Here is a 14,180-nt window from a genome sequence, read left to right on the forward strand (position 1 = left end):
AGGATACAGTACAGAACAACACTTTGAAGAAGTTGTTCATTTTCTATATACTTTTCCACTGCTTTCAGCACTGGTATTCTCTGATATCATGACTGGAGTCAAGGCTGCACTTACCTGTACTAGTTGTTCATAATTGTCTTGTGTGCAGCCACACACTGGGCCTGCTTGTGCAGACCAGATGCAGCGAACAATACCTAGTGTTAAAGCTCCAAAACGGGGTATCTTGCCCTGATCAGAGCACATGTGTGGGTTTTCCTCCCATATGCATTATGTGCTTCAAGGTGGGAACCTAGGGTAGGATGCCTCTTTCGCTCAGCTCCCACTAGGCCTCTGCAAACTCTCACTTGTAGAACTGACACGTTCAACCACAAACCAATGAACCTGTACATCAGCCAATCAAAATTTCTATTATTATTTGGCTTATAAGTGAGATCACAGCAGGGTAGGAGGAAGGGAATGTATGTCTGCACAAAAGACATCAATGAACAAGTTACAGATAAGCACAACCCTGTTTTCATCTTCCATCTTGCTATATAGCTCCATACTGCTACACTAATAAGCTGCTCATCTGAGCAGGTGAGTTGAGACTCTCACCCAAACAAAGCCTGCAGCACCATTTGCACCACTATGTGTACTGTTCTACTGTTTTAAGGGGGTTTTATGGGATATTGTTTATGGTATTAATTGTTAGCTGCCTCAAGGCAATAAAAGTCATGAGAGGTGGGATATAAATCCAAACACAAATAATAAATAAATAAATGGGAGCATGAGATTCCAATACCTCCTCATTTCACCCTTTACAATCAAAACAAAATACCTGGATATCATGCCAATACCAGCTGCACTGTCAGCTCTGACACTAGACAGTGCCAGACCGGGACATTGCCCAGTACATGCCTGGAGACCTGGCTCTAGATCTCCCAGATGATGAACAGCCTGGGCCCAGCCAGGCTGAAACCCAGCCCAATGTGCTGGCTTATGTCAAGTCCAAGGACAAGATCCCATCTGGCCTTTAGGACTCATTTGAGGCACCAACACCATCCAGCCAAGACTCTCCTCACCTGAATGGAAATGATGGTGGCGACAATCTACCTCGACAGCTGTGAGAAGATTAGCACACTTGGCAGCTTGCTGTCAAGGTAGATGGGCCCCAGCTGCAACTCCTTTATCCGGAGGATTAGGTCCAGCTGTAGGTCCTCTGGCTGAGGGCTGCTCCACCCTGCTTGCTGTATTTCAGGAGGACCTTGAGGCAAGATCATTTGTGGGGGCAATGTGTGTGTTTTACTGCTTGGCTTCCCAGATGATTCCTGTTTCAGTTCGCTACAGTGAAGCTCTTTTCTTCAGACTCCTGGTTTGGCTTTTGACTATGCTCCTGGTTCTAGACCCTTGACTCAGCTTCTGACTACACTCCTGGCAGATCCTTGGATTCGTGTTCAACTGTACTCAGGCTTCTGACTCTCAGCTCAACTCCTGACTCTAGTTCCTGTTCTCTGACTCTGGTTTGGCTTTTGACTCTGTCCTTGGCTTTTGATCTTGGCTTGGCTTGACTCTGCTCCCCACCCTGCCTGCTGTGTATTCTGTCTCCCTTGGCTCCAACCTCCTGGGGTCTGGACTTTTGGTCTCTAGGAAGCCCTCTGCTATGGCATAACCATCTGGCCGAGTATGTGCAGCCTGGCAGGGCAGCATACTGGGACAGGTTTAGCATTGTCTGGGAAAGGCATGCAAAGGTAAGAAGAGTTGGTTCTTATATGCTGCTTTTCTCTACCCAGAGGAGGCTCAAAGCAGCTTGCAGTTGCCTTCCCTTTCCTCTCCCCACAACAGACACCCTGTGAAGGAGGTGAGGCTGAGAGAGCCTTGATATCACTCGGTCAGGACAGTAAGATGGAGAAACCAATCTGAACTCTGTTCTATAACCTAACAGCTATAGATATGGCCCATTTGTCAGAGGAAATAGCTTCCCAAGCAGCATAAAACTAAGCCAACCTGTCACCAAACCAACAGGGGCTAGAGATATTTCTTGTCAGAAGGTAGATACTTGGAATGGGACTGCCTTTCTAGGGAGGGGCTGCTGATATGTGGACCTAATGGGTTATCACGTTTGTGTTCCTGATATCCCTAAGAGATTTAGAAAAAGTATACTGGATGCCCGTAAAGTTAGCATAGTGGTAATCAGATAAGAGTGTCTGATTTGCTATCCAAATGGCCTCTGCTTGAACAGGCCCAGCTTTGGGACCCCTAACAATTTAACTGTCCGCTTATTCTTTATTAAGGATTGCATCTCATCTGTTTACTGGGGAAAAATGTGGATTCCTTGAAAGGTAAGTCCTTAGTTTTCTGCTTGGTCTTTGCAGCTGATTTCAACCAGGCATGATACAATAAAGGTGGCCATGCCATGTGCTGCAGAATGTGCAGAATGTTTGTTATGTGGGCTGTCACCCCTCCATCAAAGGCTGGCACACCCGTGTCAACCCTTCCTGACACTCCTGAGCAGAACCTGGCACCAGAGAGAGAAAAGCCACGTCAAGCCTTGCAAAGCATAATGGGAGAGCAACTAAAACCCACTTCTGGCTCTGCAGCAGGACTTGGAGTTAGGCTTCCCCCAACCTACTTACTTGCAAACAAAAGAGGAGTTTGTCAGCACACCTGGCAAGTACAGAGAGACAAAGGCACCCCACCCAAGAATCTCCGCCAGCCAAGCACGTTGCCTTGTAAGGGGAACTGGCCACTCTTATTCAACACCAAATCTAATCCAAGGTTGGTCTTTGTCTTTTCCCTTAGCACTATCCCCAGGCACAAGCAATCATCCAGGATTTGCCAGAAATGGGCCATCAGCCCTTCTAGATAGGAAATATTTCCCCATATTCCCAGCAGCTAGTTTCTTTGTCTGAACAACCCATTTCTTTGTTGGGACCCGGCTACAATCGTTATTGGCCATCAAACTCTTTATCCAAGCCCTGGACAAGGTAGGATCAGCCCCCTGTAACCTCAGGCCACAAATTTTCTTTAAATATTGGGCTCCCACAGCCACAAAAGCGCAGTCAGTTTCCAGGCTACAGAAACTCTGTCCGACGTTCGTCTTGGTCCCTTGTCCGTCGCCCCAAATTGCTTCCCTGGACCTCCGGAACTCCGCTCCACCCAGAAGACAGGTAGATATCACTTCCAATCAACCCTTAGTATAGGTTCTTCCCCTATAAGCCTTTTCCTTGTGTGCTAGTGGCTAGGAATGTACATTTCTTTGCTAGAGTATACATGTGTTGTCTTTTGTCTAATTAGTGTTTGTTAATAAAGTCCTTTCTTGTTTAGATCATTGTCTGCCTTGGTTCTATCTCAGTGACATAATTACCCAGTAAACTGTGCAATACAAGGTCCCACGTTACGCCACGCTGCCTCTACTAGCTGATTCCCCACAACTAAATTTAGACACGTGTCCTTATAGACACGCATTTGGCATAACAGATCGACCTGTGTTGATTTGTTGCTTCAAGAGTTTGATTGCCTTTGTATGTTGTATTGCCTTTAGCCAATGGTCACTTGTCCTCAGGCAGAAGCTCCATAAAAAGTAGAATTCTCTTCCACATGATCCTTTCACAATTAGAGATCTTTCTTCCTAACACAATGGAAGAATATAATTTCCACCCCAAAACATCTAGCTTTCATCCCTCTCTATCAATAGGATTGGTAAATGCACCCTCTGTCACCAATGAAGACGGTGGTGGTGCAGGGGAGTTGTTAAGATAATTAAAAGGCCTTCTGGATGTGCAATGAATGGATGCAGGCTTTTACCATAGGTCTTGTGTAAGGTCCTCCAGACCTTTCAGTACTGGATACATAATAATATCAAGGAAATCCAACTATAAGCACTCAATTTTATCTCTCAGTTCGTATTCAGTAGTGATTACTTCTACTTCAAGAGACTATCCCCATACATACAGAGCTCCTCTGTAGGAAAAGCTGTAGAGAGGGCTCACCCACAATCTTATCCAGATCCAATGTTGTGTCAGATCCATCAGAGTCAATGGCAACACTGGGAAAGGCCTCACTGAACTGCCTCCCCTGTTCTTGCTGAAGGTCCTTATCCCAGTGGGAGGCCAGCTGTGCAACAGACCTGAACCTTTGGGTCTGCCAGCACTGACAGCAGCTTGTGCCACTACAGAGGTATCTGGCTTTGGGGAAGAGCATTCCATAAGCAAGGTGTCACAACTGAAAAAGTCCCTTCTCTGGTAATTACACACCTCACATTAGAAGGTGAGGACAAAGACTTCAGGGTTTGTGAGACAGATCTTAACTGGAAGGCCAGAAATATGTGAGGAGGGGGTTCTTCAACCATTCAGCTCTTTAAAGCTAAGAACCAGCACTCTGAACTGGGCCGGAAAATGGGACGGACTATCGCCTTCCTTTTCCTCTCCCCACAACAGACACCCTGTGAGGTAGGTGAGGCTGAGAGAGCCCTGATATTACTGCTCGGTCAGAACAGCTTTATCAGTGCTGTGGCAACCCCAAAGTCACCCAGCTGGTTGCATGTAGGAGAGCATGGAATCAAACCCGGCTTGCCAGATTAGAAGTCCTCACTCCTAACCACTGCACCAAGCTGGTGTACACTGCATTTATGGAGATCAGTATCTCAAACTAGCAAAAGAAACTGTGATACATTTATGTATATGCTGGCCGTGTACAAACCAGTTTAATAATAAATGAACAGCTACCTGTAAGGCCTCCTGTTTGTTATAGAATTCATTATCATCTGGTGGTTTAATGAGGTAGCAGTGATTACAACACTTTTTCAGTTCCATCATGATATTCAGAAAGCCTGAGGTGCTGCCCTTTGATCCTTTACTTAGGGCTTTGTAATTCCTTGTTAAAATCCACCTATAATACAAAAATGTATAGTCAACAAACTGCTGAAAACATGAAACAAAAACAAGCAGCAGATAGGAAAGGAATACTTTATTGAAGATAGCACTGCATATATTAATCAATGCATTCTGTAGTGGCTTCCCAATAAATTACTTACTTGTAATATTGCTTTTGCAATGCACTCATCTCCATTCTTAAAATCTGTTCAACTTTGGCAGGCAGAGATTTTTCTACATCTTTCTTAACTCTCCTCAACAGAAAAGGTTCAAGTTCTTTGTGAAGACTTGCATAGCCAAATTCCCTCCCTTTGCCATGTTCTTCTTCAAAATCTTCCCAAGAAGAAAACCTTCAATATAAAACATAAAACTCTAAACTTAAGTTATTTATTTATTGTATTTATTTATATACTGCCCTCCCCTGCAGCTCAGGGCAGTTTACATGGAACATAGGAAAACATAAGGATAAGTACAGTGTAATTCGGTAGTCATCAAATAAACAACAGTGATAACATGTGATAATGGTTTCCTAACATTCCGTAACCAGTGGTAATAACATAGCATATATCTGTGACCCCAAAGGTTGGTTGCGGAGGAGTTTGAGGGGCCAAGTAGATTGTGTTGGGTCAGTTGACCTCAACCAAATGCCTGGCAGAAGACCTCCCTTTTGCAGGCCCTGCGGAATTGTGCTAACTCCGGTAGGGCCCTGATCTTTTCTGGGAGCTCATTCAACCAGGTGGCGGCCAGGACAGAGAAGGATCTGGCCCTGGCTGAGATCAGGTGTGCTTTTTGGGGGCCAGGGATGACTAGCCAGTTGGAGGTGACAGAGGATAGAGCTCATTGGGGGGTACAGACAGCAAGGTGGTCCATCAGGTATGGACTTAAAGGTGATTATCGGAACTTTAAGTCTGATTTTATTTAATTTTAATAAAAATACAAATCACCAGCTACCAAATGCAAAGAACAAAAAGGAGGTAGCTATCACCATATGGTTGCCAGAGACAGATGCCATGATCCCCATGGAATGAAAAATTGGCAAATCCAGAGACAATTCAGGTTTGTAACAGTTTACTTGCAAGCATAAACTTTTATTTTAATCTATCCTGAGTATCACAAGATAATAAATATAGCCATGAAATAATAATACAACTGGTTGAATAAGATACTTTTAGCAATGCATTATCTAACAGTAATGTTCTACAAGAGCAGTTTGCTTAGCCCTATGAATTTATTTCAAAGTCTTAGTGGTGGGTTGGGCTTGCAAAATTGGTGTATTTCTTTTGCTACTCTTACCTTAATGCTATTGTGGCTCTTTAAAGACAAACACATTTCAGGAGCTTTTGATGAGCTGCAGCATGAAGTGCTGAATTCCACTGCCATAGGTGTGGCAGCCAAAGGGCACCAAGCAGAGAAACCCAACAAGTCCTGCCTTAAAGGAGCAGCTACTGTCAACAGGCTTTGGGGCGGGGAAGGGAGGGAGGCGAGGTACAATCCCTGTCAAAATCCTAAATACAGCAACATGCTTGAACCACAATGCTCCCCAGTCCTACGAGCAATCTTCAAGTGCTGCCATTCTCCAAAGATGCCAGCTCCACTTTAATTGCCTTTTGCAGACTTTTATTACCTGCCAGTTCCATGGCATCGTCCAACCACCCAAAATATTACTCCCCATGTGCAAGAACATAGCACACCAAACACCTGGCCCTGCCATGTGCAAACCCAGAATGTTTTTCTGAATACTTTATCCCATCCCTGACCTTCGCCCAACCCTCTACTTTCATTCATTTTTCATATGCAACGCTTGCATGCTGGGAACATGCATACATTTCAGCTTCACTTTATATTTAAGCCTCCTTGCACTGCTGAAAGAAGGAAGCAGGAGAGGATCCATGCACATTTTGGTCAGCAGGCTCCAGCTTACTCCACTTAGTGGGCCTCCTCTGCTCGTGAACCTTGGTGTTCTTCACATATTGTGCTCCTTAAATAAGTGCTGGGATTTTCTCTTGCTTGGCCTGTGCAGCAGCTGAGGCAAATTTACTCTTTTTAGGCTGGAGAAGGCATGAATGAGGAGGGCGGAAGGAGCTTCTTCTAGGGTTTTTAAGCTTCAAGATTGTTCTGTGGCAAGCCTGCATTATGTACAGTAATGCATGTGGAACTGTGCAAGCACACAATGATGAACCTAAGCTTATTTCTAGTAAGTGGAAATTGTTTTCCTCCAGAACAAGACTCTTCACTTAGCACAATGGAATTCTAGGATGTGATCAAGAAAATATGGCCATGTGTTTAGTCAAGTCATATTAGGTTTACTTACTTTTCTGGCATGATGAAGTGCAATAATGACCAAAGCTCTTTCAGGGAGTTCTGCAGAGGTGTACCAGTAATAAGGAGACGATGATTGGATTTAAAGTCAATCAATGTCTTGTATAGGAGGGAATCATCATTTTTTAATCGATGGGCTTCATCCACGCCTATAAATGCCCAATTCAGACCACCCAGGAATGACTTTTGAAAACAAACGGATATATTAATGATACTCTGCTTTAAAGGAACAACATGTAACATGACAATTTAAAACAAGTTACTTTGCAGTAGCGTTTACATTTAGAATCAAAACACTGGGAGATTAACCCAAGCATTTAAAAAGAATAATAGTGACATGGTACCCACCAATTTGGATCAGGGTTAAACTGACACCTGCTCATATACCCAGCAAGCCATAGAAAAGGGATGGAGGCATCTTTGAACTATTCATAAGGGTAAGATAATTTTCTAGAGAGAATGGGATTTTTGGACTATGCTTGTCTCCCTCCCTTAAGGGGGGAAGAGGATTTTTCCTTGGAACTGTCATACTGCTTTGGCCTGACTTGCTACCTTGTATTGCTGCAGCCTTAGCGTATATATATATATATTTAATATACTCTCTTAACAAACACTTGGCTCCAGTGTGATTCTTTTGGCTCTTGGCATCCTGTGGGACTCGTGGAAGGGGCTATTTGAGCCTGGGGTAAGAGAAGTGACCCAAAGACCCTCACATGAATATTAATCTTGTTCCCTGCCCTTTTCCATGTCTAATGGTATAGAATAGGGGGAGCATGGAAGAGTGTTTCCAGCAGCAGAGCCATGCATCCTTACATCTCTCCCCACCATGGCCTCAATTTAAACTGGGTCCAACTATTAGCAGCAGCTATTAACCTTCCAGCACACTGAGAAGATCCATGTATGGGTCTCTTTTGCTTGGTCCTTAAATTAAACACTTTCTATCCCCTTTCATTGTCACTGAAACAACAACTGTCCTCTAACCTTTGGAAGTGACTGGCAGTCAGCTTACTTACTTTATCCTTCAGTAATATTTCATAGGTTGTCAGAAGGATATTAAATTTTAATCGTTTTGTCTGTGGATGCATCCATTCATGTGTTCTTATCTACAAATAAAGTTCACAAGACATAAGGTTATGAAGTTTACAACTATTTCTATACAGTGCCTAATATTTTTATTTGATTTTTAGTTTGCCACTCCCTCATATCCCATATCTGGTGTCTTCAGCTTCTGAAATTAGCATAAGTATACGGTTAAGCATTAAGTGCTCCGCAATGTGACAGTGATGCATTTGTGTAAGAGGTGCAACTGCCCATAGTGCTATACTGCATTTTTATTGTGCGCTCAGTTCCTCCCTCTTTTCCCTTCCCTTTTTGTAAGACTCCGATAAAGGGGTTTCTTCCTCCTGTTTTATCTGAAGAAGTGAGCTTTATATAATGAAAGCTCATACTGGAATAAATGTTGTTAGTCTTTCAAGGTGCGACTGGAGTTCAGATTTCTCTGGTAACAACAGATAATCTTGGCTACTCCAATTAAATTATCCTCCTTTTACCCAGCACAGGTTTGCTTGTTCCTTGCAGAGTCTGTGAGTGAAAAAGGACTAGACTGACTTTGGGTAAAGACAATATACACCATACAACCATAACTGACTTAATTGAAACAACAACAACAACTTCTTTCATTCCTTCAGTCATGCTTGTCTTCTTATATACAGTCCTTAGCATTTCAGATGCACATTTCAATTTTTTTCTTAGTTAACCAAATATGGAAATACTAGGAAATGCTAACTGTATTTTGTCAACATCCATAACTGGACCCACAGGGTAACCATGGGAGATGAGTTATCGCGCTCTTACTGACTCCCATGTGGAGTCCCACAGGGCTCAGTTCTCCCATGCTTTTTAACATCTTTATGCATCCTGTGGCCCAACTGGTACAGTTTTGGGCTGGGATGACACCCAGTTCTATCTCCTCATGGACAGCTGCCCAGACTCCCCCCCCCTGGATCCATTTGCCAGATGTTTGGAAGCAGTGATTGAATGGCTTGAGCAGAGTTGCCTGAAACTCAATCTCTCCAAGACAGAGGTCCTGTGGGGGTAGTCAGGAAGCGTGTTTACCCACCCTAGCAGGGACGCAACTTACAACTGTGTCCCAGGCCAGGAATTTGGTTGTGACCATTGATGTCTCATTAACTTTAGAGGCACAGGTCAAAAGGGTAGGTGGCCAGGCATTCTTCCATCTTCACCAGGCCTGGCTACTAGCACCCTATCTGTCCCCCAAACATCTGGCCACAGTGATACATGAGATGGTCACCTCCAGAACAGATTTTTGTAACTCGCTCTACGCGGGCCTGCCCTTGGGCTTGATCCGGAAATTACAGCTGATCCAAAATGCAGCTGCTAGGGTCCTCACAGGAACACCTTGAAGGGCCCATTTACAGCCAGTGCTGCGGTAGCTGCATTGGTTGCTAGTTGTTGCCTGGATTCAGTTCAAGGTTTTGGTATTAACCTTTAAAGCCTTACGCCTTAAATTAAAGCCAATCTAAAATGTGCATAAATCTCAGTTCTTCTAGCACTTTAAACTACTACTCCAGGGTACCTATCAAGAACATAACAGTATACACACATTATTTTTAGCCTTAGTGTTTCATATAACATACAGATGTACTTACCACATTTCTGCTAGTAATATCTCCTAAATAAACTACTGCATTCATTTGAGGAGCCCATGTCTGAATTTCTCTTTGCCAAGATGTCAAAGTGGAAAGTGGTACTACCAGCAAGAAAGGGCCATATAACTGATGCTCATGAAACAAGTAATTCAGAAAAGAGATAGTTTGTATTGTCTTGCCCAGGCCCATTTCATCTGCAAGAATACAACTGTTCCCTCTGCAAAGTGGATGAATAAAACATATGAACACCATAAACATATGAACATCACAAACATAAATACAGTTGATATAAATACGTTCACATGTACACTCAAATTTGGGCTCATATATCAACTGTGGTCCATCTACAGAAGTCTGACCTAGCCACAGCTATTTTATTTATTTAATTTCTTAAATTTGTATTCTACCGTGTCTCAAGTGACACAGGCCGGATCACATAGTCTTTAAATTCATGAAATATAAAATACCATATCTACATTTAAATTCCAGTACAATCTATACTAATTTTACCCATAAAATCCTGCCCCAGTGACTTACAAAGGGGTCTGTTGAAACGTGCTGTGTGCTGCCTATCTCTGAGAAGGGCTAGCTGTTTTAAATATATCCTAGCTTTAATTCAATGTCTTACAATTCATTTTTACACGTACTTCAAAGCACTGGTGTTGATTTTTAAAGTTGTATAGAGACTGCAGTGAATATACATAAAGAACTGTATCTTACTATTTATAATCATGTATTTTTCATAATATAATTCAAATGTTTCTTTCACAGGAACAAAGAGTTCATTGGTATATCTAATTTTAACACTGCAATTTGTATGGTCTTCTGTACATACTTGCACCAGGAGTGAGCCAACCAGTTCAGCCCATTTAGCTGATAATCTCTTAGTTCTAAACCCTCATTTCCTCCAATATAAGAAGGTTGCTTCTTTAGAGCAACAAATCTTGGCCTCTGCTTTAAAACCTGGTAAAAGAGGAAAGCAATGTTAGTTCAACTGCCATCTATAATTTCAATTACAGAGAAAAACAATTAAATGACTATTATTGAAAACAAAAATGAATCTACAATAATAAGTGATCAAACTCTGTAGACTTTGAAGCTTTCAAAGTCCTTTTTAAATTACTGTAACTCTTAAATTTTATATTTTATCACCTCTGACTTAGTTCTCACAGATGAAGCAATAAACCAGAGTCTCAGCTGCATAATTTGAAGGTACATATAAGGAAATGTGACTGAATGCTTCTTATTTATTTCTTATATTTATATACTGCCCTCCCCAAGGGCCCAGGGCGGATTACAGGAAACAGGAAAAGATACAGATAACATACAAAACTAAATCCCTACACACAAAAAAGCATCAGGAAAATCAGAAGACCCATCACAAGACAGATTGAATCTATGAAGGAAGCCATGGTCCGCAGTTTGCAACATCTGAACAAGGCTGTTAACAATGGGACACTTTGGAGGACACTCATTCATATGGTTGCTATGAGTTGGAAGCGACATGACAGTACTTAACACATATACACATGTATAAAAAAGTAACACCAGGGAGAGATTAGCCTAGCTAGGCTATGTACAGTAGTATAGGGGGGTGGGGGTGGGATTGACGAACATCATCATCCAAGGCTGAAGTATGTGTAGTCTGTCTAGATACAAATGCACTTTGTCACCTGTTGTCTGAAAAGAGTCTCAATGCTCACAAAGCTAAAAAAAATGAAACCGCACTTACCTTACAATCTTTAAAAGGTGTAGTCTTAGACTGATTTCTGCTAAAATACTCATCAATGCATGATTGGAATTTTTTTGCAATAAGAGCACCATCTTCCCAACTGCACTCAGAGTAAGGAAGACCCTGCCACTTGCAATAATAATCTGGATAGCCTGCTGCTGACTTCTGATTAGAATGGGCTGTGGAATAAATTTGAAAAATACAATAATCAAATTATTCCCTAATCCAAACAATTAATTTCTATAGTATCTGTTAAAAACTATGAGTGTATATTAAAGAACTGAATACATCCTGGTCATCCACATATATTTAGAGCTCTGTTTCATAAAAGCCAATGCCAGAATAGGGATTTTTTTCCCTTCATTTTTAAGGCGACAATGGAATTCTGCTGAACTTTATCACAACAGGCTAGCATGACTACTTCTCTGGAAATAACTTAAGGATTTTTAAATTATTTATAAGTAATGAAGAAAACTATAAACAGACCATGCTGGTATGCTGTCTAATTATTATGCATTCCAAAATCTGTCACCTACCGATTATTCTCTCTACTATTTGATACTGTTTGTGTAAATCATCCGTGAGTTCTTGCTGACAGTTGTAATATTCCACATCTTCTGGAGAAGCATTTTTTAACCTGTGAAGTAATTACAAACACAAGAACTGAATAATTTGTAGAAGAAAATTGTTTACCAACATTGTTCATTAAAAATGAATACACACAAGGGGTAGCTTCAAGTGCCTGGTAGACAACAGGTCATACATAAACTGTTTTCCCTGTCCATCCTTTTGTGCAGGCTGAAATGTTACTCCTGAAGGCCTCCTTGCAGGAAAATTCAAAATCATATGACAGAATACAGTTCTAAGCAGAAAAAGCATTCCTACTCCCATAAAAACAAATATTTTCTTGTTGCACATGGTTTGTGTGAATTCTATCCAGTAATTTCCAAAGGGATAATATCTGTGTTCATGTGATGATTACTATAAACAAGAAGAGCTGAGCTACATTAAATTCTTTCCAAAATCTCTTGCTAAGAAAACAAAAACACAAGTATTTATTGGTATAGCAGATTCCTCTCTCTAGGCTATGAATTTAAATATCACATCATCATTCATAATTCTCTGCAGTAGCTTTCACATTATAGAACACACTGCCTGAGACATTGAAGAGACCTCCAACCCCCCACCTCTACCCCCAATGTCTATCATTTCACAAAAGGTGCATGGAATTGTTCAGGAGGGTATGCTTGCAGAGGGGGTAGAGCTGTGATATAATGGATCAGCCCAGATTACTTTTATTATTAGGGTCAATGTGCTTTTTTCTTTATTTCTTCAACCTCAGCTCCACTCCATTATGCTGTTTTAGTCAGAAGTTCTTCTGTTAGACTCAAATGTCACTGTATTTTGCAATCAAATTGTTGTATTTGCAATCAAATTGTTATTATTGTTAGGTGCGAAGTCATGTCCGACCCATCGTGACCCCATGGACAATGATCCTCCAGGCCTTCCTGTCCTCTACCATTCCCCAGAGTCCATTTAAGTTTGCACTGACTGCTTCAGTAATTAGCATACTGATCAACAGATTTAGTTTTACTGTATTGTAATCTGCTGAGACCCAGTAAGAAAACCAGACTGAAAATGAAAGTAGATAAAACAGACTACCTGTAGTTAATCATGGGTAGAAATCACAGAAACAACAGAAATTCAAAGTGAAAGAGACCCCAAGGGTCATCCAGTCCAGTCCCCAACACAATGCAGGAAATGCACAGCTCTGTTTCCCTCAATCCCCAGTGATCTCTGTTCTGTATCCTTAAAGTTTCTCAATGCACTGGTATTTCTATGTTATTGTACAATTAGCACTGTATTTGAATTATTTTTGGCTCAACACACATATACATCAGTGTCAGGGAACATGTTGACTCCCAATTTCCTAGGCCATTTGGCTTTCAGAAGCAGAATGAGACAGGAGATTAAACTGCTTATAAATTAATCATTTCCCTCTGAATCACTGAGTGCTTATGGTTAACAAGGTAGCGTGATGGGTTATATTGACTAGTGAGTCACAATCTGTGGTGGCAGTTACATTTTATTACTCTAAAACTGGAGTGGTTATTGCATGTTGATCATATCAATTAATCCCAAATTGCGACCCAATTTTTTGTGTAGAAGACCTGACGTAGAATCCTAGTTATTTTCATTTTATTTGTTCTACAACGTAGCCATCTTGCCTATTAGCTCTATGAAAACAACCAACATACGTATGGATTAATTTAAGTGTCTGAATGTTCTAGATTATTCAAGAACATAATTTTAAAAAGTATTAGACACCAACTAAATTATTTTCTATAATATATATTTAGAAAATATTTACAAATTATATTGGATATATACATTTGTGCAAAGAATAAAAATAATCTTAAACCATTATAATCCCCACCATTTATATTATGCATACAAACTCTAATATTGAAAAGTAAACTAAGCTAATAAACTTCCTGCAGAGCTGAATATTCAATGAGAACAGTCAAGAGATGCTCTGAAATGGAAAATCAACTGCACTGAAGTACTTTTTCTATTTTTAAAAAGACAGCATTAATCACACTGCATTTT

At 41.2% G+C, this 14,180-nt stretch overlaps 1 protein-coding gene across 4 annotated transcripts in view; it reads right to left on the bottom strand.

Moving 5' to 3' along the window:
* CHD1 (chromodomain helicase DNA binding protein 1) overlaps positions 1–14,180 on the bottom strand; it is a 71,281-nt gene that overhangs the window by 29,100 nt on the left and 28,001 nt on the right. For all 4 annotated transcript variants that reach the window (XM_077347691.1, XM_077347690.1, XM_077347692.1 and 1 more), the window contains exons 9-16: positions 12,107–12,207; positions 11,571–11,749; positions 10,674–10,801; positions 9,839–10,055; positions 8,183–8,272; positions 7,162–7,352; positions 5,012–5,200; positions 4,704–4,866 (exon numbers count right to left, since the gene is read on the bottom strand). In XM_077347691.1, coding sequence (XP_077203806.1) covers positions 4,704–4,866; positions 5,012–5,200; positions 7,162–7,352; positions 8,183–8,272; positions 9,839–10,055; positions 10,674–10,801; positions 11,571–11,749; positions 12,107–12,207 — 1,258 coding nt within the window. The remainder of the gene's footprint in view (positions 1–4,703; positions 4,867–5,011; positions 5,201–7,161; positions 7,353–8,182; positions 8,273–9,838; positions 10,056–10,673; positions 10,802–11,570; positions 11,750–12,106; positions 12,208–14,180) is intronic.

The sequence above is a fragment of the Paroedura picta genome, chromosome 7 (assembly GCF_049243985.1).
Source record: "Paroedura picta isolate Pp20150507F chromosome 7, Ppicta_v3.0, whole genome shotgun sequence".
NCBI lineage: Eukaryota > Metazoa > Chordata > Lepidosauria > Squamata > Gekkonidae > Paroedura > Paroedura picta.